The sequence below is a fragment of the Cyanistes caeruleus genome, chromosome 7 (genome assembly GCF_971803275.1).
Source record: "Cyanistes caeruleus chromosome 7, bCyaCae1.hap1.1, whole genome shotgun sequence".
NCBI lineage: Eukaryota > Metazoa > Chordata > Aves > Passeriformes > Paridae > Cyanistes > Cyanistes caeruleus.
Window position 1 is genome coordinate 20,603,156 of NC_141707.1, and position 22,164 is coordinate 20,625,319.

The following is a 22,164-nucleotide window of genomic DNA, read 5'->3' on the forward strand; positions in this document are numbered from 1 at the left end:
GTTAAATTTTAGTGCGGTATCTATTGTTGTGGAATAGATTAACATTTTTTTCTTCACATTCTTAAAAATACTGAATTGTTGCATCCTTGCTCTGCATTAGTACTTTCTGGGCGTTTCTGCTCTTTGTTCCACAAGAGCTTATTAGTGAATTTTCTTACAGCTGGTGGTGGTGAGGTGAAAGTTTGTTGCCTCCATGTTACTCCTAAGTAAATACATGTTGTGTATGCTGGGTGTCTGTGGATGCAATATAGATTCTCAGAGTTAAGGAAGTTAGCTTGAGTTACCTTAGTCTCAGGTATCCTCAGGATGATCACAAAAGTATATATTGCCCAGTTTCAGGTACACATTCCTTTTGCATTTTTCAAATACCCTTTTTATAAGATATTCCTGAGACAAAATGAAAACTCTCATACACCTGTAGGGATGTATGGCAAGGGTCTATGGAGTGAAAGAGGGAAGGGATTTTATGTCCAGTACTGCTACAACTTAAGGAGAAGGCTGGAAACTTGTCTTCTGTCTTTGCAGTCTTAGCATATTAGGGCCATTGTTTCAGGTTCTGTTCAGTTTTCTTGCGCCTTTTGGACCTCCTGGCAGGAGGTCTCAGAGATTAGAACCAAACTTGTCAGTGCATCTGGGTCATAGAAAGTATCTGAAGTTTCTACCAAGGGCAATGGCAGTCTTTTTATAATGCCAGGAGCACTCACCAGGACACTAGTTGTGATTGCCTTCTTGAAGATCAGGCTGGGTTGTAGGTGGGTTGTCTTTTACTGCTTGTAGAAGACTCATATTTTTTCAAAAGGCAGTAATTTCAAGAGATAAAGGAGATAAAAATACACATTGTCAAGGACATCATCATAATTTATCACAGAGAAATGATAATTCTCAGCCTGCATCTAAAATTCGTGCCAGTATTTAATTCATATTTTCCAAGTATGTTTTGTACTTCATTTAATCAAAGTGTTTTCCTGTATCCTAGTAAGACACTTGCTGTGCAGAACTCTCAAGTATATTATATCAACAACAGTGTCATCATTGATTTAAATTAAAAAAGTAGTTTTTAATCTAATTGTTCACATAATCGCATTTTGAGTGCACTAATTCTGTCCCTACTTCTTTGAGTCTTTGTTTACTCTTTTTCAGTATTATCACAGTATTAGCTATTTTATAACCCACTGGAGCATTCACATGGCCGAAGGCTTGCAGCATTAAAACTGCAGAGAGATCTTCAGCCTTCTCTTAAACATTTAAAATTATTCTAATCTGTTGATTTATTAAGTGTTTGCTTTGGTAGTTGTTTTTACATCTTCCTGACTTACTGTCAGGGGGAAGCTTTTCATTGTCGTCTAGTAGTAGGGACAATTATTTGGCTTTTACCTAAATACAGGATAGAAACACTTACTTAACAGTTCTGTCTTCTGAATTACTGCTGACAATTCTGTTGTCTGACCCTAGCAGCAGTCTGATATTTTTCTATGTAGAAATACTTAGCCCTGCTGGTAAGAGAATTCTCTGTGTCCTCTTGCTTTCCTTACATATTTCTGGAGTTTGTGGCTTCTTCCTTGTTTAGCATGATTGACTCTTCTTCCCCTTATTTAGTTAGACCCTCTTAGATTCTCAACTGTGAGAACAGAAAAAGTAAGCGTATGCTACAGCAGGCATTACTGTCTATAAAAATCCAGAATGTTGAATCTGTAGACAGCACATCTCAAGGGAATTCAGTTACTGTAGGGCAAGTGACTGTTCCTTGAATGCATAGTGTGTTCTTTGTGGTAGCACTGGCTAAAGTACTTACATGATTTAAATAGTTCTATGTTTGCTTTAGAATAATTATAGGATCACTTGGAGATACACTATGTTGCATTTCTTGCAAGGAAATAAATCTGTTGCTGTATTTTTAATCATTTTGCTGGTACTGCTTGAATACTGCATTTTCCTCAGAAACTTAAAATCTGATTTAGAGCTATTGAATCTAGATGACAGTCTTTCTTCTGAGTTGAGGTTCACTGGTATTTCAAGATGACGCTTTGTGGTGTGCCTTACGTTGCCTTGTAATTTATTGTGTAATAAAAATGTCTAAATTCACACTTAAGACTTGGGGGGCAAATCAGAGTACAAATCATTAATTCTGTTGAGTTTCCTGTCTGAAAGGCTTGAACAGTTGGTCAACTAGTAGAAGGAGTTTAGATTAGATAGTTCAGTTTAGATGGGAATAAACAAGAACAGTGCCTTAAGAAATTTAAATGTCTTTATTAAAAGCTTCCTCTCATCTTGAGATTAAAGCAAGATGAGTCAAGATTCCAAGGGAATGTGGGTTGAACTGTAGAGAAAACAGAAAACAACAGAAGATGGAAAGGAAGTGGAAATTATCATCTCTTTTCATGGTAAAGGTAGAGAGGGAAGCCTCTATTTGGAAAAATAAACTATAAGAAACAATTGAAATGGCAATCAAATTGTGATTCTGTGAGAAAATAGGTGGGAAGGTATGTGCAATGCTGGTGCAAGTCTGTTTTCAGTTCAAAGACCATATTTCTGCTTCTCAGTTCAAGACATTGTAAAGCTTGGCTGAGTAAAAGGGCAGGGTGGCTTTCAGCATCTAGGAAAACTAAGAACTAGAAGCTTGCAGTTTGCAGACGGTTATAATGTAAAACTGTACTAGTATGCCTTTGTGACATTCTGCAAAGACAGATACATTAAAAAAATCTGCATCCTCTTCCCTTCTCAGTCTACTCCTGTTTCTGTGGCTCTTGGGCAAACTAACATTTTTTTCCATAGATCAAGAAAAATAACATATTCCTAAGTCCTGGTTGAAACACACCAAGACATTAAATGAAACTTAATTGATGCATTCATCCGATACCTGGAGAAGTAGGTAAATGACCTGGGTATATCAGTAGGCAACAGTGTTTCCACACTAGATTATATTATTATAGTTCACATGTACTCAAGAATAAACTGTATTTCCATCTGCATTGTTTCATCCTGTCAATTTAATTATTTTTCTCTGAAACACTTTAAACAAATCACTTACTGTTTTTATTTGCCAAATGTTCTCAATTTTGTTCCATATTGTAGCCAGCTCTGGGCTTTCTGACTATGAAGTACTACCTTTGGAACAAAAGTGTTCACCAAGATCCCAATTTCCACCTTGGAATAGCCAAACCTAAACCAAATCTAGCACACCAGAGAGGAAGCAGAACTTGAACACAATATATGTTTTTTCAGAATCTGTTGGCAGTTTGAAACAATATCTTTGTCAAAAGTTCCCCTTCATGCTTACCTAGAACTAAGTCTTAAACTTTAAAAGTAAGGGCATATAGAAATTTGAAAGCATGGAAATAAAAGAGTAGTGAAGAAAGTGTAACCTTTATTTAGCCCGTGACAGAACAGAGAAGTTGCCATTGGTAGAACACAGAAGTTGCCTTAAGTTTGCTAGTGTTTGCATCAGCTTGTCATGACTTTAGGGGTTATATAAATTATTTTAGGCCTATTTTTTTGCAGAGTTGATATCAATTCTCTCATCTGAGGCTGTCTCCATGGTTTGCCCTTTCAGCATCTTCATGGGTGGCACTCCTCCTCCTTCAAAGAGTAGTGGTGGAATTTTAACCTTATCTCTTGCAATAATGTAAAACCTACCTGGAGAGCAACAGACTCATTGGTTCTGAGGACCTCATTTAAGGCAATCACATTCACTGTGGGTTTTGATGCAGTCTACTCTCTGCTATACTACATCCTGGAGAAGCTGTATAAACACTTTATCTATTGATACTTCTTTTAATTGTGTTTTGTTTAAAGTATAATTTACATAGATAATTATTAAAAAGTCCAGTCTGTAAATTGCCAGTTTCTGTTGTACTTTTCTGTGTGCCAGGAGTAGAAGATAACCCTTCTGATTAATAACTCAAGCAATAGCTACACTTTCTGCCTTACCAAGATAACCAGAAAGCACAGCACAAAATTAAAAATATAGTACTACTTAATCTTTATTTCACTTTTGCATTTATTAGAATAATGCTATAAGCTATTGTATATCTATGCAAATTGTTGTCTTCTCCAGTCTCCTCAACTGTGAGGAATGTTTTGTGTGTCCTGCTTTTTTATTCTTTTCTTTTTTTTTTTTTTTTGTCCAAATAAATTTCCCAATTATGTATCTATCATTATAAAACTATTCTAAGTCTCTGTGCTGCTGCAGCAATGGGTAATGGTGGTGATTGGAAGAAACTGGAAATAGAGAGATACTAATGAAAAAATGGAAGGAACTCATGACGGAAGTTTGTGAAGTGGAACAGACATTGCATAGAATGTCATGGATACTGACATGCAGTAATGGACTTTTTGGACATGCTTCTACTCTTTAGGTGTATCTCTGTTATTGGAGTGTGACTTCAGGAGGTCAGTTTAATAGGAGAAATCATATGGAATGTTTGACCTCAGTAGTGGAGTTGGATCTTGGGAGCACAGATCCATACCCTTATTTGTTCCATTCATCTTTGCATGTCTCTTTCGAAATCTGTGTATGCAGTCTTAACTGGATTCAGCTACTGACTTTGCAGGCACACTGTATGCCACTGTCTAATGTTAGTGAGATCATACTGAAATTACCTTCTTAAAAGTGTGTTATTTTATTTTATACAGTACTTTAATTCTTATTTTAAATACAACCAGAATTTATACAGTGTACATTTTGTGCTACATTTGATTGGTAAAAGAATTTTGAGTATAGTGTGTAACATGCAGTCCTAAAAAACTGGTTGGAGACTTGGATTGGCCTGTGCTGGCAGCCTTGCTGCCTTGCTGTATTTAAATTCCTATCATGTGCCCTTTTGTGCAAGATGAATCAGGATTTTGCTTTTTTCTAGAGTTTCCCTAAGTGAATGTATTAGTATACTTAGTAGTTATTTGAAAGGTAATTCTATAAATAGTGGTTTAATGTTTGCTTATATAAAATTAATTTTATGTATGGCATACAGATAATGAAGTTATTTTTTAGCTGAGTCTCAGAAAATAGCTTAATTTGTTAGGAAAGGTAGTTTGGTGGCTCATGCAGAAGACCCAAAGACGTCAGAGGTTTTCTATGTCTTTACATGAAAGATATTTATTATGGTGCTGTCTGAAATTGTGAACTTGTGATAGTAACAGTGAAGCTCAGTGTGCAGGTGACTTTGGGCAAGCTTATCACGGTAGTACCATGTGTGTAAAAAATCAGCAGATGTGAGTATGCTTGCTTCTGGATTCCCACAGCTGAGAGCCTGTCATATTCATGCAAAATTAATTTCTAACACTGGCTTCTGCATCCAAACCAGATAAACATTCTAGACTTCCCTGGTTTTGACCTGGAATTCTCTTCCCAATGCAGTGATTTCCTAGAGAATTACTTTAACTGTAGTTACATCAGTGATGTAGGGTACAGGACAGTCCTGCATGTGGTTATATGTGTGCAAAAGAAAGGCAGACTGTGGTGACACTAATTCAGAAATGCTGTGGAAACAGAAAGGGCTTCTCAGGATCATTTGAAACGTGTTTACATTTTCTTCAACCACTGTCCAACCTCTTGTTCCTCAGTTTTTCCCAAGTTTCAAGCAAGCAGTATTCTCCTGGTGAAAGCATTCCTCACCAAGAGGAGTTCAAACTCAATCTATAATATTTTTTTATAGCTTATCTTCAACTTGAAAATGTATAGCATGGTAAACTTTTTAAATACAGGTTGCAAGGGCACAGAAACAATCTCAGAATGCACTTAAGAATGTTGACTTTTGACTGACATAGTGCTCTCAAGAATAAAAAGATTTGATTGTTATGGTTTCCTTTCTGTCTGTTTAATGGGCTACTTATGGATCTGTGTTTGTTCTTTTTCTCAGATATTAGGATTAAAGAAGAGGATCCTGATCCAGAAGAGTGGCAGCTCAGTGGTGATTCTACACTGAATACTAATGATCTAACACATTTGAGAGTACAGGTCGTAGATGAGGAAGGGGACCAACCACATCAGGAAGGAAAAAGACTGCGACGAGTAGCATGTACATGTCCCAACTGCAAAGAAGGTGGTGGAAGGTATGTAAAGTTCAGTGTCATATCACACATATAACGATGAAAAATTAATAATGGGCAAGAAAATAAATGAGCTTTTGTTAGCAGCATTTGTCTGCAGTGAGAGGAAACTAAAGGCTTATGCAAAGGAGTTTATGCAATAAAGGACTACCACTTTAATTTTGGGGTTTGCAGATGAAAAAGCAGATTATTCCATCCTTTCTGGGTTACTCCTTTGAGATTAGTTGAAAAAATGTGGAGTTAGATGTCACCTAGTACAAGTGAGGGGGATAGAACATTGCCCTAAAAAGATGAAAATAAAATATTTTGGAATATCCACATCTGTGATTGGCTTCCTCTCATATGTCAAGAGCTTGATTAAATCCTGTGTTCCTGCATTTCCTCAATGATTGAGCGTTTTTTTCCACAGTTCAATTGCTTTAGAGTATTACAAAAATACAGTTTTCCTGGTTTTCTTATTCACTGGTTTCCTAGGAAAAGCAAGGTTTGTGTAATATAAGAAGGTTTGTATAATAACTCTAAATAACAAATTTCAAACTATTTTCAGTCAAAGTTAGCAAGATTTGATTAAGAAAGAGGTACTAAGTTCCAGTTCATTACACTTCAGTGTTGCATTGGAACCTATGCTTTGTTATTGTGCATTTCATTAAAACATTACTATTTTTTTTATCCTGAAGATTTTATTTTATTCCAAACACTTAATTTTAAATGTCTTGATTATGGATATGGAAAGGGAAAGGTAATAAGCTGCCTTTTACAAGTGCAAATATTTAGTTGTGTTTGTGCTTGAGAGAATTGTGCAGGGGCTTCTTTCCAATACACTAAAATTTGTCCATTTTGATAATAGTTTCTTCACTCTTGAATAAATGGAAATCTTTATTTATTTGGGAGCTATAATGTAAATCAGTAAAATGTCTTTAAAGAACCTGTCAGTGTCCAGTGACACTAAGAGATCTAATAGCACTGGCTGAGTTATGTCTCTTGTCAGTTCTTGCTGCATGTTCTAGATACCTGCCTTGCAAACACAGGGAAGTAATATCTCAGGCAGCCATGCCTGGTAAGTATTAAGTGTGTTTAAGAGAAGAAGACTCTGATACATTTACATCACCAGCAAAGGTGGGGATAATATCTGCAGGTTATACAGCAAATATTCATCCATCAGATTGCCCTTGTTAAATTTTTGTGTAGTTCACTGCAACATGGCACAGACCTTTCTAAGTTCTTGGTGAACTCTGGCTCTGCTGTGAAAATCTGCCTGAAATACACCTTGGGTTGACAAGTGTGTCATTTCAGGAGAAAACTCTGAAAATGGGATTTGCACTGCCTGTACTCTTAGGAAACAGAGATTCCAGGTGTTGAATCTTCTCATGCTCTATTCCAAACTGCAGTGGCTTTAACTTAGAAATCTGTACTGTAAAATCCTCTTTCTTCTGAGTGGACTTGCTATAAAATGAAATTTTAAAGTTTCAGTCCAAGAAAGATTCTTTTTGAGAGATGGTTTGGGAAGTCTGGAGAAGGGTGTAGTCTGACTGAAAACTCAGATATGTGATTTTTGGGAAAGAGTTGAGATGAGAGCTACAACAGAGTTTAGATAGAGGAGAATCTGAAATCCACTGTAAAGGAAGGCCTGGACACATCAAACATACAAAGTAACTAGGAAAAGTAGGACAAGAAGTCAGGATGTGAGAAGAATTAGAACTGGAAGAGAAACAGGATAATGAAAGAGACAATGGTAGGGAAACAGAAAAGAGTGAAAGTGCTTACAGTTGCTAGAGCAACTTTCCCACCAGAACGTAGAATTCCTTCAGAGTTGAGGAGAAAGCAATAAGCCCACTTGAAAAAATATTTGAGTGTTGATAATATTCCATAGCTGCTAGAGTTACCTGCTTATCCCTAGAGCTGGAAATTTGAGTTTTGATTTGTCTCTCCACTCTACTGATGATTTGCATAGTTTCAAATAGTAAGACATTTGCTTTTGTAAATTCTTTCAGATAGCTGTAATAATTCTTAAAATGGTGTTAAAGTTACAAAATTTATAATTGAACAAGTGCTTAGTTAAGATAACTGGACAACTTTAATTCCTTGTGCATATACATTATCACTTGGTTTCTAATTACTTGACTGTGTACTATTTTTTTCCTATGGCGTCAGTGCCATTTGGTGGATGGGATGGCTGATACACAGGGAATGAATCAGGGCTGTGTAACGATTGTCACCTGCTTCACTTATTGCAGAAATTGGGAATTGTTTAGGGAATGAGACATAGGACTGCAGCAACAGGGCTCTGAAATTTTGGAGATGTAGATCTATATACCCCACTTTTTCCACTGAAGTACTGAGTTCATTCCTGTGAAGAAGTTAATTGAGCAGACTGTGAATGTCTGCAGTACTCTTGGGAAAATATGCTTCTACTGCATTAACCTTGACACCTCAGGCTGGTGGGTGTTTGATAATTTTGGCCTTAATCTCTTCCAACCTCGTAGTTGGATGTACAAAGTGAATGTACTAGTTCAGGTTCACCATACCAAAACATTAAGATGATAAAGCCATTACTGTTTGTGAACTGCTTAGAGACTGTGAGTGAGTGTTGTCAGTACCCATGATGAGGAAAAAAACACCTTGGAGAAATGAGTAATTCTGTATTTAACATAGTATAGAAAAAATATGTAACTAGTTAAACAAGAAAAGTACTATAAATTAGTGTGAAGAAGCTGAATAGTGTTTCACTCAATACTGTTGTTCTATGCTCTGAATGGAGAAGGAAAATGGCTTCACATATTCAGACTTTATCATAATTTCATCTATTGTATAGTGTTGGTTTTTGTATTTCTTGTATTTTCTGTTTTCTGGATTAAGAGACGAGTTGAGAAGTTCTTTCTGGTTTTTGTTGTTGGCTTTTGAAATTGAACTGCATTGCAGTCTTCAGATTTGTACCAGTTTCGTGAAGTGGGAAGCCACAATTATCCTTGCCTTACTTGGTGGGAGGGAAAGTAGGAAAGGAAGAAGAGGATGTATTAGATTTGTAAATTAACACCTTTTAGCCCCAAGCTTATATAATAAATGGGGAATAAGCAAGTGGACAGAGAGACACACATGCCTCAAAGGATGACTGTTTCCAAAAGAGAATCAATCTATTAGGCTTCTAGTTAAGGTGTCTGAAGTTAAGTAGAAAGTTTAGTCTCCTCTGAGTTACATCTAGTTACATCCGTTCACCCTCCTAACAATTACATCTGGAATTACATTGAGATATAACTACTACTGTCTGATATATAGAGGAGCTGTGCTTCTGAGTACCACTGCAGGTATGTAACTCTAGAACCACATTCTTAAAATAATTAACAAGTTTGTGTTTTACCCTTGAAATACTTTGTTATTGCTGGAAATATTGCTGAATATAAAGTCCAGTTTCTCAGTGGATGAAGGCATTTCCTGCTGAAACTGTGGCAGTCTGCCTGGTTATTGAGAAACGTCATTTCCAATCTTTGTAAAGCTAAAATGTATTATGGAAATACTTCAGTATTAATTGTTTTTAAGACTCCACTCAAGGATTAGGTTGGAGTCGTACACATCTGTTCAGTGATGATGCCTACTGGCAGTGCAGCAAGAAAGGCCTTTTAGCATGATGTGTTAGGGCACAGTGCCAGACTGTCACAGCTGCAGAGTGTCCAGATAGAATTTGGCTTGTGTCCTGTCAGTTTAGAGCACACATGAAGCAAACATGCAGATGTCCATATGAAGTTGTATAGAATAAATACACTTAGTTGCTAATTCACAGTAGTCTTGTGGGTTTCATTCTGTGGATTCTTAACTTCACCCTCACTTGGACCTTTGGAGTCTGCTAAGCAACTCTGTCACCAGTTAGGTGAGGTGCTTAGAATTATGTGTTCTATACCACCTATGCACAGTAATGACCATGAGTTGAACCTTGGTTTCCTTCAGTCTAGACTAAAAGTGCAATGAAGCAATTTCAAATGATTGACATAGGAATATTAACATTATTCTAAGGGAATTTTGTTGTACAAATTTTTTTTCATTTTTATAGTACAATTTGTGTATTATATCATGCCAAGTTACAAATTATTGGTACTAATTATTGTGGAAGGGAAGACACTAGAGTTTATTTGGAGAAGGTGTGAGGATGAAGTCCTCAGATAATCATCCTGCTGCAATAGGATCAAAAGCCTTCTGGACTCTTCTGCTGCCATTGAACTTGTTCTGAAATCAAAAATTGTATTTGTCATGACAAGTAATTAGTAGGTACAAATGATGTTTTTATCTTCTGAGACAAAATGACTAATGAAGCACTATGAAGATTGCTCTATATTGAGAATTCATAGAAGCATATTCTAGGACTTAATGGGATTTTATCTCCTTACTTTTCTGGACTGTCTGTAATGTTTTAGGTATACATATGTAATTAGGCTGGAATCCCCTTTAGACACTGTGAGATTTTAGAGTGAGTTCACTTTTGTGCATGTTCAGAAATGCTTGAGGCAATTGCTAGCTCCTTGAAGCATGTATGCACTTTAGCGTGAACCTTCATTAGATGTAAACCAGAAGCTAAAGCACCCAGTTTAAAGAAAAAAATTGCCCTGGGGAGTCAGCTGAAAATTGTATAATTAGTCATGGAGGATGGAGCACCCAAGACTGTGATTTCAGAATCCACTTAAAGTGTTCTAAGTTAACATTGCTGATGAATAAGGTGGCCTGATGCCTGGTTGCATTTTCCAATTTCCTCCTTTGTACCAGCATTTACCATTCACATAGCTGTGCTGTCAGCCACACCTATTCCCTCAAGTGCCCCTTTCAGCAGTAGCAAACACGTAAATTGGCTAAAATCAGTGCTAAAACTGCACTGGCCAGACTGATCTTGTTCTCTGATTTGATTTTTTTTTAAAAAATCATGATTTGATTTTTAAAAAAATAAAAAAATTAGGCTGTTGTACCAGATGCTTCCCCTGATCACCTGCCATTTCAGTGAGACAGCATCTTAAAATAAGCATCAAACTTACTCTGGATTATACGAACTGTGAATTCTGTCTTCATTGTGATGGATTTCTTTTTTTTAACTGAAAAACCAAGGAATTAATTTAAATGTCAGCAAGATCAGCTTCCGCCTCTTTTAGTGAAAGCATTCAGGTTAGTATGCTTGTCTTCAAAACCCAAACTGATTCTCAGGTTTTCCCAAGGTGCCAAAAGTCCCATCTGTTCTCTACCCAGTTGCCAAAATCTCCAGTGTCCATTTTGGCAGTTGCAGTAATTTATGTTTTCCTTTGAAAAAATTATCTTTGATATGGTAAAAACCTGAAACTTGGAGAAATGTAAAATATGGGCACTTCAGCATCAAAGTGGTACAAACTGCTGTGATAACTGTATTTCCAGCTTCATATACATGAATGCTTCTTAAAGATTATGCTTCTATACATACATTTCACACACAGCTGAATTTATCATTTTCTGTGGAGTTGGGAAGCATTATTGAATTTATTTCCAGCTTCTTATGGAGTGTACTGGAATCCAGTTTTTTTTATTTGAAACAAAAACATGAAGCTGCTTGGATTGGTTTGCAGCTCCATTGTGATATGTGTAGCCTCATGTAGGTACATGACCAGTATTTAGGAGGAATGTATTAGAATGAATAATCTCTGTCTCTCTCTCTCTGTCTCTCTCTCTCTCTCTCTCTTTTTTTAAACAGAGGCTCCAACTTGGGAAAAAAGAAGCAACACATTTGTCACATACCAGGATGTGGCAAAGTATATGGGAAAACTTCACATTTGAGAGCTCATCTCCGCTGGCATTCTGGAGAGCGTCCATTTGTTTGTAATTGGATGTTCTGTGGCAAAAGGTTCACTCGCAGTGATGAGCTCCAGCGGCACCGAAGAACGCACACAGGTTTCCAGTCTTTGATTCTGGTGTATTTAACTAAAGGAGTGCTATGGACTGAGCTTGGATAAATAACTTTTAAGAGGAGAACATATCTTTGAATTGGATTGATTTTAATGCAGTGTGATCTTTCCAAAATCAGCTAAATCTTATTGATACTTACACACTTTGGAATTGTTGGTAGGTCTGAAGAGATAAAACATCTACCTCTTCATTTAGAACTGACATTTAAGCTAATGTTTAATGTAGCTTAATCAAAATACTTTGATTCAGGCTCAGCAGTGCATTTCATTTGTTTGAATCAGTTTTTCAACTCTTTTTCTATCTTAAAACCTAAATAAGAAAAAAAAGAGGATGAGGTGGCCTGGGGATTAGATATCATTCCTAAAATCAAAGAACATGTGATAGTGCATCAATTTGCATCTTTTAGTTTCATGGTTAGACCAGCGATTAGGAACTTCAGGTTCACATTTCTCCTTCTGTCTAATACAAAGAAAATAAGTTAATGTAGATATTCCACCTTATCAAGGAGCAGTTAGTTTATTGTCTGTTTTATCTGTTTTATTACAAACTAAATCCACATTTGCATTCAACAGGATGCCTTTTAAAATCATAGTATTTGAAAAACCCATAGTTAATAATTTTTTGTGCTTATGAGCATTTACATTGGGTAGAAAACTGTCTTTGGATGTCTGTTAAAAATAGTCCATGTTGTTCTTAATGGTGTGCTTTTGTGTAGACATTTTGGATGCTAAATCCAAGCTGGGATGTTACAGATTGCCTGGACGGACAGATTGATGGTTTTTTATGAAAGCTGAATTGAATGATCCAGTTCAGAGGGTGTTTAATAGTTTCTGGTGTATCTATCTACCAGTAAAAAGTAGAGAACTGCAGGGATCTATCCTCTGACCTCTTTTAAAATCTTCATCATTGACCCGGAGGAATTAAGAGAGTTCTTCTGTTAACCTTCTTAGGTTTGTGGATGACCCCAAACTGGGGTGACCAGTCAATGCACTTGATGGCAAGGCTGCCATTAAAAGGAATGGAGTCTGAAGGAATGGATTAACAGGAATCCTAGGAAATTCAGCAAGAATAGTCACAAAGTACTGCACCTGGGATGGAATTAACACTTAGGGTAACACAGGCTAAGCATGGAGAGGTTGGAAACATCTCTACTGAAAAGTACCCAGGAGTCTTGATAGACAAGTAGAACGTGATCAAGGGCCAGCAGCAAGGATGCCCAGAGTTGTATCAATAGAAGCAAAAGCCCTGGTCACAGGGATTATTCCCCTCTTCTGGCTAGACTGCATCTAGAATGTGACATTTGGTTTTCAGCACCCAATATAAGAAAGACATTGATGACAGGATTAAGTTTACTAATGAGTGACCTATATGATCCAGGATGATCTGGAACATTTGCCTTTTGAGGAAAGGCTGTAGGATTCAGATGCACCAAGAGAGCAATAATGGCAGGGGGGAACTTAGTAGTAATTCTCTAGTTAGAAGAGAGGGTGCAAATAATGCACCCTCAAGAAAGCATTTACTTTCCCTGATGGTGTATTGGTTGAAGGGTAATAGACAGCAGATGTATGTTGAAATAAGAAGGCTTCAGAAGAGCTATAAATAAAAACTTTTTAACTGTGGGAATAGCCAGGCACTGGAAGAGGATGTACATAGAGTTCCTGTGGCCTCCATCCTTAAAAGTTTCCAAGAAAACTGGATAAATTCCTCAGATCTGATCTCATAGGTGGCTGCTTAGAAAGAGCTCAGAACACAGACATTCAGAGGTCCTTTCAAACTTGAATTACCCTATGATCTTGTGTGTCAGTCTCAAGTGTGATTCTGCTCTAGGTGATACAGTCTTCCCTGTCCATCATTTGGTAGGTTTTGTTCTCCTCCTAGAAGTTATTTATTGGTAATAATTGCAGTGAAACTTAGCAGCCTGAGGATATGAGCTGGTTATATTCTTTAGCATGCCTGAAAGATCTCCCCAAACTCAGTGACACACAGAAAATTAAAACAGTTCTTATAGAAAGGATTTGTATGGGTGTCAAGAAATAAAAAACACAAGTTTATAATGTTGGATCACTTTCTTCCTCAGTATAATTCTTGTTAGAATTCTGTCTCAAAAAGCAGTAAGTTTAATTTTAATTTTTAGTGTTCTTGAATATTTTTTTTTCCTCTTTGACAGGTGAGAAGAAATTTGTCTGTCCAGAATGTTCAAAACGCTTTATGAGAAGTGACCATCTTGCCAAACACATTAAAACACATCAGAATAAAAAAGGTATTCACTCTAGCAGTACAGTGCTGGCATCAGTAGAAGCAACATCTGATGATACTTTGATTACTGCAGGAGGAACAACACTTATCCTTGCAAATATTCAACAAGGTTCTGTTTCAGGAATAGGAACTGTTAATACATCTGGCACCAGCAATCAGGATATTCTTACCAACACTGAAATACCTTTACAGCTTGTCACAGTTTCGGGAAACGAGACAATGGAGTAAATATTACACAAGATACCTATTAATTGTGGTTATTTTTATACAGTAGTGAGAAGAATATTGTTCCTAAGTTCTTAGATATCTTTTTATTGATGTGCAAAAATTTTTGGATTGACAGTAACTTGGTTATACATGACACTGAAATGCCTTACTTTGTATGATATTCCATAGTATATTAAAATGGTAAAATTGCATGGGTTTTGTAGGTACTTTTGGAATCTAGAAGAGAAGAAATTTTACCAAGTTATATTAAAAAAAAAAAAAAAAGAATTTAACGATGGAAATGGTAGTCTAACCAAATGCATCAATCCTGTGTGGTTTAGTGTAAAAAAAATGAGAACATGTTGGTATTTATCTATTGTAAGATAAAAGAAGTTGATGGGTGAAAAGAAATCACATTATGATAAAAGAAATTTTGTAATTTTCTTGATGACTGGAATTTTTATTATGCATAACTGACAAATCAAGTTTCCAAGCAAATGTTACATAGTGTAGGCTTTACTTAGCTCATCAACTTGTCATTTTGAAGCTAATTATTTTAATTAGGTTAACTATGTACAATATTTTAAGCATTACTCTTGTAAGATTTTGCAAACTACATTTTAACATGGAACTCTAGGGATAGTCACCTTTTAAATCCTATTGAAAAGCCATGTTTAAGATTTAATTTGCCAAAATGATGTCTTGTTAATATTCTTTCAATAACCAAGGTGGGCAATATAACCAATGTTTAAAAAGCTTAAAATGTTAAGAAAAATAAATATGTATAGGTTGAAGCATTTGGGTGGTAAGGCAGATGTTATAGTGAAGTATATCCCTTCTTTTGAACATTGGAGGACCAAAAATAAGGTGTATTGCGTCTCAGCAGTGATTTTTATCAAATCTTTTTCCAAAAAAACATCTGTATGCCAGGGCCTTAAAAAGCCATCATGTAAATTACCAGTAAAATATAACATATGCAAATACAAAAGAAAAATCACTTCCATATTGACAGTACTCCCAAACATATGGATATAGTCATAGTGAACTAGGGGGGGTTATGAGGTTTTTGTTTGTTGTTTAGTTTTTGGTTAGTCAATCTGCATTTAAATATCAGCCATCTTTCCTTTTTTGCTTCTTCCCTTAAAAATTGTATGTATCCAGTACATTTAACTGATAAACATATATGTTTTTTATTATGCTGAATTTTCTTTTTATTTTTTAATTACTGTTTATATTTTCAATTATAGAAAATGTACAAAATGAAGTTATATAGCCAGTCTGTAAGTGCTATACCATTTTCAAAAAATGTACAACAATAATTACTGCAGTTCACCTATTTACAAACATTTGGAAATCTGTTCATTTGTTATTCTTAAAACCACCTCAAATTTAAAGGCTACCTTATTGTACGTTTAAAGTGTATTATAACAGTGTGGTAGTTAATAAAACACTATTTTTTTTTTCTTTTGACTTGAGTTTACTGTGTTTCTTGTTAACTAACAAGGTGTAATTTCATAATATGTCTTGATAGCCTGAGATGTTTTATTATTTTGCAGTAGGTGGTGGGAAGCAGAAGCAGTGTTTTCTTTCCCTATGGACACAGAGATGGTAATTTTCCACCTCCACAAATACACCCCATCTGTATGTGCATGGACATGAATGTGCCCTGTTGGTGTAGTGGGGATGTTTTGCTCTCATGCTGAGCAGGGCATGGAGAATATGTAGGTCCCATCCTATAGGTCGTGTTTAAGTCCTCTGACACATTCACAATACATGGAGTATTAATAAGGAGATGTGACTAAGTGAGAACTATGAGATTAAGGGGAGTAATGGTTGTATATAATGCTGTAATGAAAGTGAAATGCTTCTATTTGTGAAGTCTAAACTTTTGGAGTATCAAATGACAGAGGACAGACCAGGATAATTTAGGATAAACCAGGCTAAGTTCAGCCTAGAAAAATGAGAACTGGAAGTCACGTAGGAAAGATTATCTGAATTTGCAGTTAGGTGGAAAAAAATATTAATGCAAATCTTTTAGAGATTCAGAGCAAAAGGAATTGATAGGTACAGAGAAGAGGGAGTTAATTCACCACCAGTTTAATCATGTGTTTAATAAAACGAAAGGATGAAATTGGTTGGGGTAAGAGCTGCAGCTTGAGGGAAGACAGTTCTGCTTAGATTTGCAGTGTTCCATGGATGTTGTCAATATATTAATGTACTCTAAATCCTCTTTCTTTAAGCAGGTGGATGGGCTTGGTTTTCAGAAGTTGTTTTAATATGCAGAGCATATTAGTATATTTCTAATATTCAGGTTCTATTTCTCATCACTTAGCCACCAGTAGCTGTATTAGTGCATTATTTTAAGCAGGAGGGAGGAGAGGGCTATTTCCTTATTCAAACTGCTTTTCACAAGTTTTATGGAGTGACACTTTCACTGATATTCCTCTGTGGATGAAGGTGTTTTGGTGTCAAGGGTGTTGATGTCTCATTGGTGAAGATGAGAATACTTTATTTGTCAGAGCTTTTATGCTTACTTCATCAAGTGGTTACTTTAATTAGTGTTTAGGTAGCACATTTTATAAAAAGATATGTTGTTAAGCTTCAGAAGGTAGGTGTTTTAGAAGAAAGTAACTCTGGAAGTCTCATGGAAAGCCTGCAGCCTAAGGGCTGTCTGCCTAATGGCTCACAGCCATAGTGTTTGTGCTATGGGACAGTAATTTCTGAAAGCTCCCTGCTCACCTCCAGGCCGAAGATTCACAAGATCTTCATGGTGTATCTAGGATTGTTGCTACCTCATGGCCTTGTTTCTGGTCCTCTGGGCATTCATGTGATACCAAGACAAAATTGTAAAATGCTTTTCAGTTCTTCATGGGTTCCTGACAACACTTGCCTGAAGTGCTTCTTGTTTCTTTCTGGTACAGTCTGTATCATTTTACGTACTTATTTTTGTGCCAGGCTTCTCTCTTGTGTGGTTTCTTGGTATGGTAGTCTTTAGATCCCCGGCTGGTTTTTATCTCTTGCAGTCTTGTGTAAGGTAAGAAGACCTTAAAACTAGATCTGCAAGACAGCATGAGTTTGAGAGCATCCTGTGTTACCAATTTCAGTGGTTCAACTTTTATTAAGTACAAGGGTTGTACATACCCTTGCTGTAATCTCAGTATTGTGTTCATTCCTGAACGAACTAATGGTTTGATCCTTGCAAGTTGCAAACTGACACTGATTCTTGCAGAGAGCAAGACCTTTTAATCACTGTTGCTTAGCAGGTCAAGGAGCAATATGTCTAAGGACAATATCATCATCACTTAAAGACTTGTGAGGAGCTGGATTTCTGGTCTGATGATAGAGATTTTCCTCTGGCAAGGGACTCTGCAGAGGACTTTTTGGAGCTGGTCTGAAAAAGAAATACCAGGCCTTGGTTTTAGGCATTTTTAGCAGCTGGAATCAGTAAGGCAAGTTTTGCCAATGGCTTCAGGAAAGCTCTGATGCATTCTCTCACAAGTTGTTCTGGGTGTTGGGGAACAAAGGAATGGAGCTAATAGTCATGTGTCAAGAGTGGTTTGTGGCATCTTTAAGTGAAGAACTAATGAGCAGCTGGCTGCCTTTCCTCCAGATTTTTACACTAGCATTAACACCAGGTGTGTAGATCATGCACTGTGAAAAAGGGCAGAAGATGATGTGGCTGACTTAGCTAGACAGGAATAGTAGCCATTTTCCACAACAGTGGGGTACTAGTGGTTGTCAGCAGGTTGTTCTGTGCTCTAGTTTTTAAAAGATTGTATCAAAAGGAAGCATTTTTTACAAGCCATTTTACATACAATTCCTTCTTTCATCTTGGAACTAAAGGGGAAAAAAAGCTATTTCTGACTCAAAACTCTGTAATTCCAGAGCTCATTTTGGCATCTTGACACTGTACAAGCCTCTGTTTGGACAAGTTGGTACCCTTCTCGAGCCTTATTATTGCTGAGTTGGCAGAAGAATGCTATGAAAATTACCTGCTAGGAAAAAAACTTCTTTCCCCAGCCGTGCATTCTCTTCTGTCAGAAGGCTGTTACACAGATTTTGAGCTCAACATGAAATGGACACCACCAGGAAAAGGTTCCAAAGCAAGATTTAGAACTATTTGTTGCTTTTCTTACAGCCTCCGAAAGTTCAAATCTTGACCATGCTCCTGGTGTGCCTACAGATATAACAAAATTTATTTCTGTTTATATCTTGCAACATAGCTGCATTTTCCACAAAGCTTGTTGAAGAATGATACCTTTACAAGGATTATGGGCTGGTGGATCACCATAGCAAATAATTTTCAAACAGCAAAAATTAGTTGATAAGTGGTACCACATAATGCAACTCACCTTTCTCTGTAAAGATCTTTCAGGTAAGAATCTTGTGGCCCCTTGACAAGAAAAGAACCATCAGAGAGTTGGGTACCAGGCATGGGCAAAATATTGACATTTCACATTATCTAAAGGAGTCCCTAACTTTCACATGTGCTGGGTAACCCACCTACCCACCCTCAAGTTCTCCCTCCTGTTTCTATGGAACCTACTCTATGTAAGGTATTCACAGGATTTTATTTATCGTTTACGCATGAACACTGCAAATGGCTACTTCATCACAGTTGCTTCTTAAATGGATATTTTTCTTCCATTGGGACATGTTTGATTTGACAGACAAACACCAGAGAATGTAACTGTCTAGTTAAATTATGTTGTTATCTGAAGAAATCTGTTATCTACACTATTATGTTGCTATCTGAAGAAAAGACATCGGGTTTGTAGGGAAAATCAATGGGATTCTGTGCATGTGATTACCCTGTGGTGGAGACGACATGATGATATTAGATGGGACTGTTCTACATTTACTACTTAAATTTATTATTGATTTCTGTCCTCTGCCTAGGCCACTGCATGAATCATTATCAGTACATTGAGAGAGTAGTAGAATACAAAAAGATCTTACTGCTTCTGCCATTGTGGTTTTGGAGACTTATTCTGTCAGCCATTCTTCACTCTAGAAGAAGGTACTAGACTCTGATTCTAGTACTACAAACGGTACTGCTGGAAGGTTTAGTGGTGAAAATGATGGCTCCTGAAAGGGTAGTAGCCATGTCTTATATTGTTAGCTTGGCTGAAACCTGCACTGGGACCTTCTACTTTTCTGAGCTCCTGCTGTTTCTGATTGTAGTCTTTGCCTGTTTCAAAAGTGTTGAGCACAAGCTAATCTGGCACAGCTGTATCCCTTAGTATATAAACATTGGCTCCCTGTTGGGACCTCAGCTATAGACTTGCATAAAGAAACATGTAATCTTCAAGTGTGGTTGGAACAGATACACACAGGGCTGTATGGCAGCACTTTGCCATACTTTTCAAAAGCAGCATGGGGGAGTGGATAAGAAGACCTGAGGTATGTGACTTGGTAAAGACCAGCTTGTACCAGACACCAAACAAACAGGTAAGTAAAGAGTGCTGTTGTGGGCTAATGGGAAGACTTGTGAACATGAGGACAAAGTGAGGATGGTGGGAAAGAGGTAGGAACAGATGGGTTGGATAAGTGATTTGGAATAGGGTTGCAGAACACTGTGGAGACACACAATAGTAAGAGGTAACATAGATTATGGATCCTAATTCCTGGTGTTCCTTCTGGAAACCTTCTGGAATATTGGTCCCAGACAAGTGTTAGTGCAGCCATTTGGGGGATCTGTTGATGAGTCAGACAAGTTGCAATAAGACAAGGAAAGGGGACTAAAAAAAAATAAATTGAGAGCTGCATAAAGCTTTTTGACGTTCATGATGCTTTCATAGCAGTCCTTGCTGCCTTTTGGTTCTTTTCTGTACACCGCTCTATCTTGTAATTTTCCTAACTATATAGGTCATATATAGCAGAAGCCCACATGCTAGACTGAGATCTGCCATAATATGCACTATTGCTTGAGGACTAATGAAACTCATATCTGGAAATGTGCACTACTGTAGGTGATTTATGCTGGAGAAAGACAGATATGCATTGAAGCTTGAACTGTGCTGCTTAAGCTGCTTTTTGGCCGAATCCTTTCAACTGAAGTACAAGGATATTGTGTCTATCTTAGGAACTAAGTACAGGAGAATGGATTGGTCCTGCAGCAGAGTCAGGCTTGCTCGTGTCTTCACTTCTGCAGCTCTTTTGCATGTTAGTTTATTTACTGTCTGAGGAAAAGGGTATTTCTCAGTTGCCCGCCCCACAGGCCTTGTTTCCCTGCTGTGGTGAGGGCCGCTCTCCTCTTGCGGCCGCCCTGTGCCGGTGCAGGCCCCGCAGGAGCTGGTGGTGGGTGTGGGGCCCGCAGACCCCCACGGCTCCGCAGCTGCCGCAGGCCTGACACGCACACAGAGCACAATTCGAGTAATATTATTGCTTTTGGGGACCATCCCTAAGGGCTGCTCACGTCCTGCTGAGAAGGAAAAGAGCAAGCAGGTAGCAGGCACAGGCACGGGCACAACCATGTGGTGATGGCAGCCTTTGTTTGTAAGTGATGTTTGGCCAGCGTGCTGCCACGCCTCAGAGGCGTGAGGCAGTGTCAGAGGCGTCACTATAGCCTTGTGTTCCTGACTTAAATCTAGAGTTCTGTCTGGGGTTATTTGTGCCAAAGCTGCTGTCTGAGATAATGGGATTTAATCATAATTTTTTCCATGTACATTTGTAGCTGTTTTTACTACATGTAATGTGTCCTAAACGCATAATTGTTTAACAGCTTGAAATGCTTCCAAAGGAGCTATTCAAGTATTTTCTGTAAATAACACACCTTTAAAAACTATATTAATTCTTAATATAATTTTGGGTCTTTTCTTGCATTTCCTTAAAATAAAAAATTACCTCCCCAGTCAGTATTTACCTGAAGAATTAAAATAGTTCTATTTTCAGTTGTGCTAATTAGCTTTTTATGTGACCAATTTTGTATTTGCTCATCTGAGATTTGGAGCGAGGGGTGTTTTCCAACTTCCCTGAAAGTCTTAAGAATCCTCAGAGGAAGAAGTAGCTATAGAAAAATATTTCAAATGCAGAAGGATCGAGGGACGTGGCAAATTTTACAGTTTTCTCATTCAGTGCATGTACAATACTGAACACTAGTGAGCGGGAATAATCATGGAGAACTCAAGGAGCAGAGTAAGGGAAGTGAACTGTCACTTTCTAGTGTTAATCCCTTCTCTGCCTTCATTTTCAGCCTCCCTTAGTAGTTGTCTCTTCTGCAGCTCTCCAAATTTCTTAGAAGCCTCTTTGTTCCTCCTGCCTCTTCAAGCAAGAGCAACAGATGTTTCCTGTCTGTTTCTGGATAGCAGAGAGCTCTGGGGTAGAAATGGTCAAAACTTTGTTCTGTCGTGCTTATGAGTGAGACAGCGTGTGAAAAAACAAACTGAGGACCCTGTTCTTGAATGCCGAACATGTAAAAAGGGGGCAGAATTAACTGGCCTGATGTCACTTCAAGGGATCTTTACATCTGGGAATGTTAAGGTAAAAAAAGCTATTTGTGAATCTCTCTTGTCTAGTCATTGCATAGGTTTCAGAATTTATTCAAGTTGGCATTATCCCATCTATATAATTTCATGCAATAAAGCCTATACAAGTAGAGAAAAGTCTCACTTCTATGAAAATATAAAATTAAGTTTACAAATGCATTAATAATTTATAGTTTACACACAAGTTATATGATTTTGTTTGGGTAAGTTTTATGACAAAAGTCATTAAAGCTCAGTTCAATGTTATGCCACAAAAAGTAAA

General features: G+C 37.3%; 2 protein-coding genes across 12 annotated transcripts in view; both read left to right on the forward strand.

Moving 5' to 3' along the window:
- SP3 (Sp3 transcription factor) overlaps window positions 1-15,885 on the forward strand; it is a 33,645-nt gene extending 17,760 nt beyond the window's left edge. For both annotated transcript variants that reach the window (XM_086897825.1, XM_086897826.1), the window contains 3 exons: window positions 5,856-6,048; window positions 11,741-11,937; window positions 14,120-15,885. In XM_086897825.1, the coding sequence (XP_086753951.1) occupies window positions 5,856-6,048; window positions 11,741-11,937; window positions 14,120-14,436 (707 nt within the window). In that variant the 3' untranslated portion in view covers window positions 14,437-15,885. The remainder of the gene's footprint in view (window positions 1-5,855; window positions 6,049-11,740; window positions 11,938-14,119) is intronic.
- Window positions 15,886-20,674: 4,789 nt separating this feature from the next.
- Window positions 20,675-22,164, forward strand: part of LOC111932070 (uncharacterized) — a 76,386-nt gene continuing 74,896 nt past the window's right edge. For 4 of the 10 annotated variants that reach the window (XM_086897828.1, XM_086897829.1, XM_086897834.1 and 1 more), the window contains exons 1-2: window positions 20,703-20,862; window positions 21,639-21,897. The gene's annotated coding sequence lies outside the window, so the exon portion shown is untranslated. Of the gene's footprint in view, window positions 20,914-21,638; window positions 21,898-22,164 lie in introns of all 10 variants that reach the window. The other 6 variants (XR_015289269.1, XM_086897831.1, XR_015289268.1 and 3 more) reach the window with 4 other exon arrangements.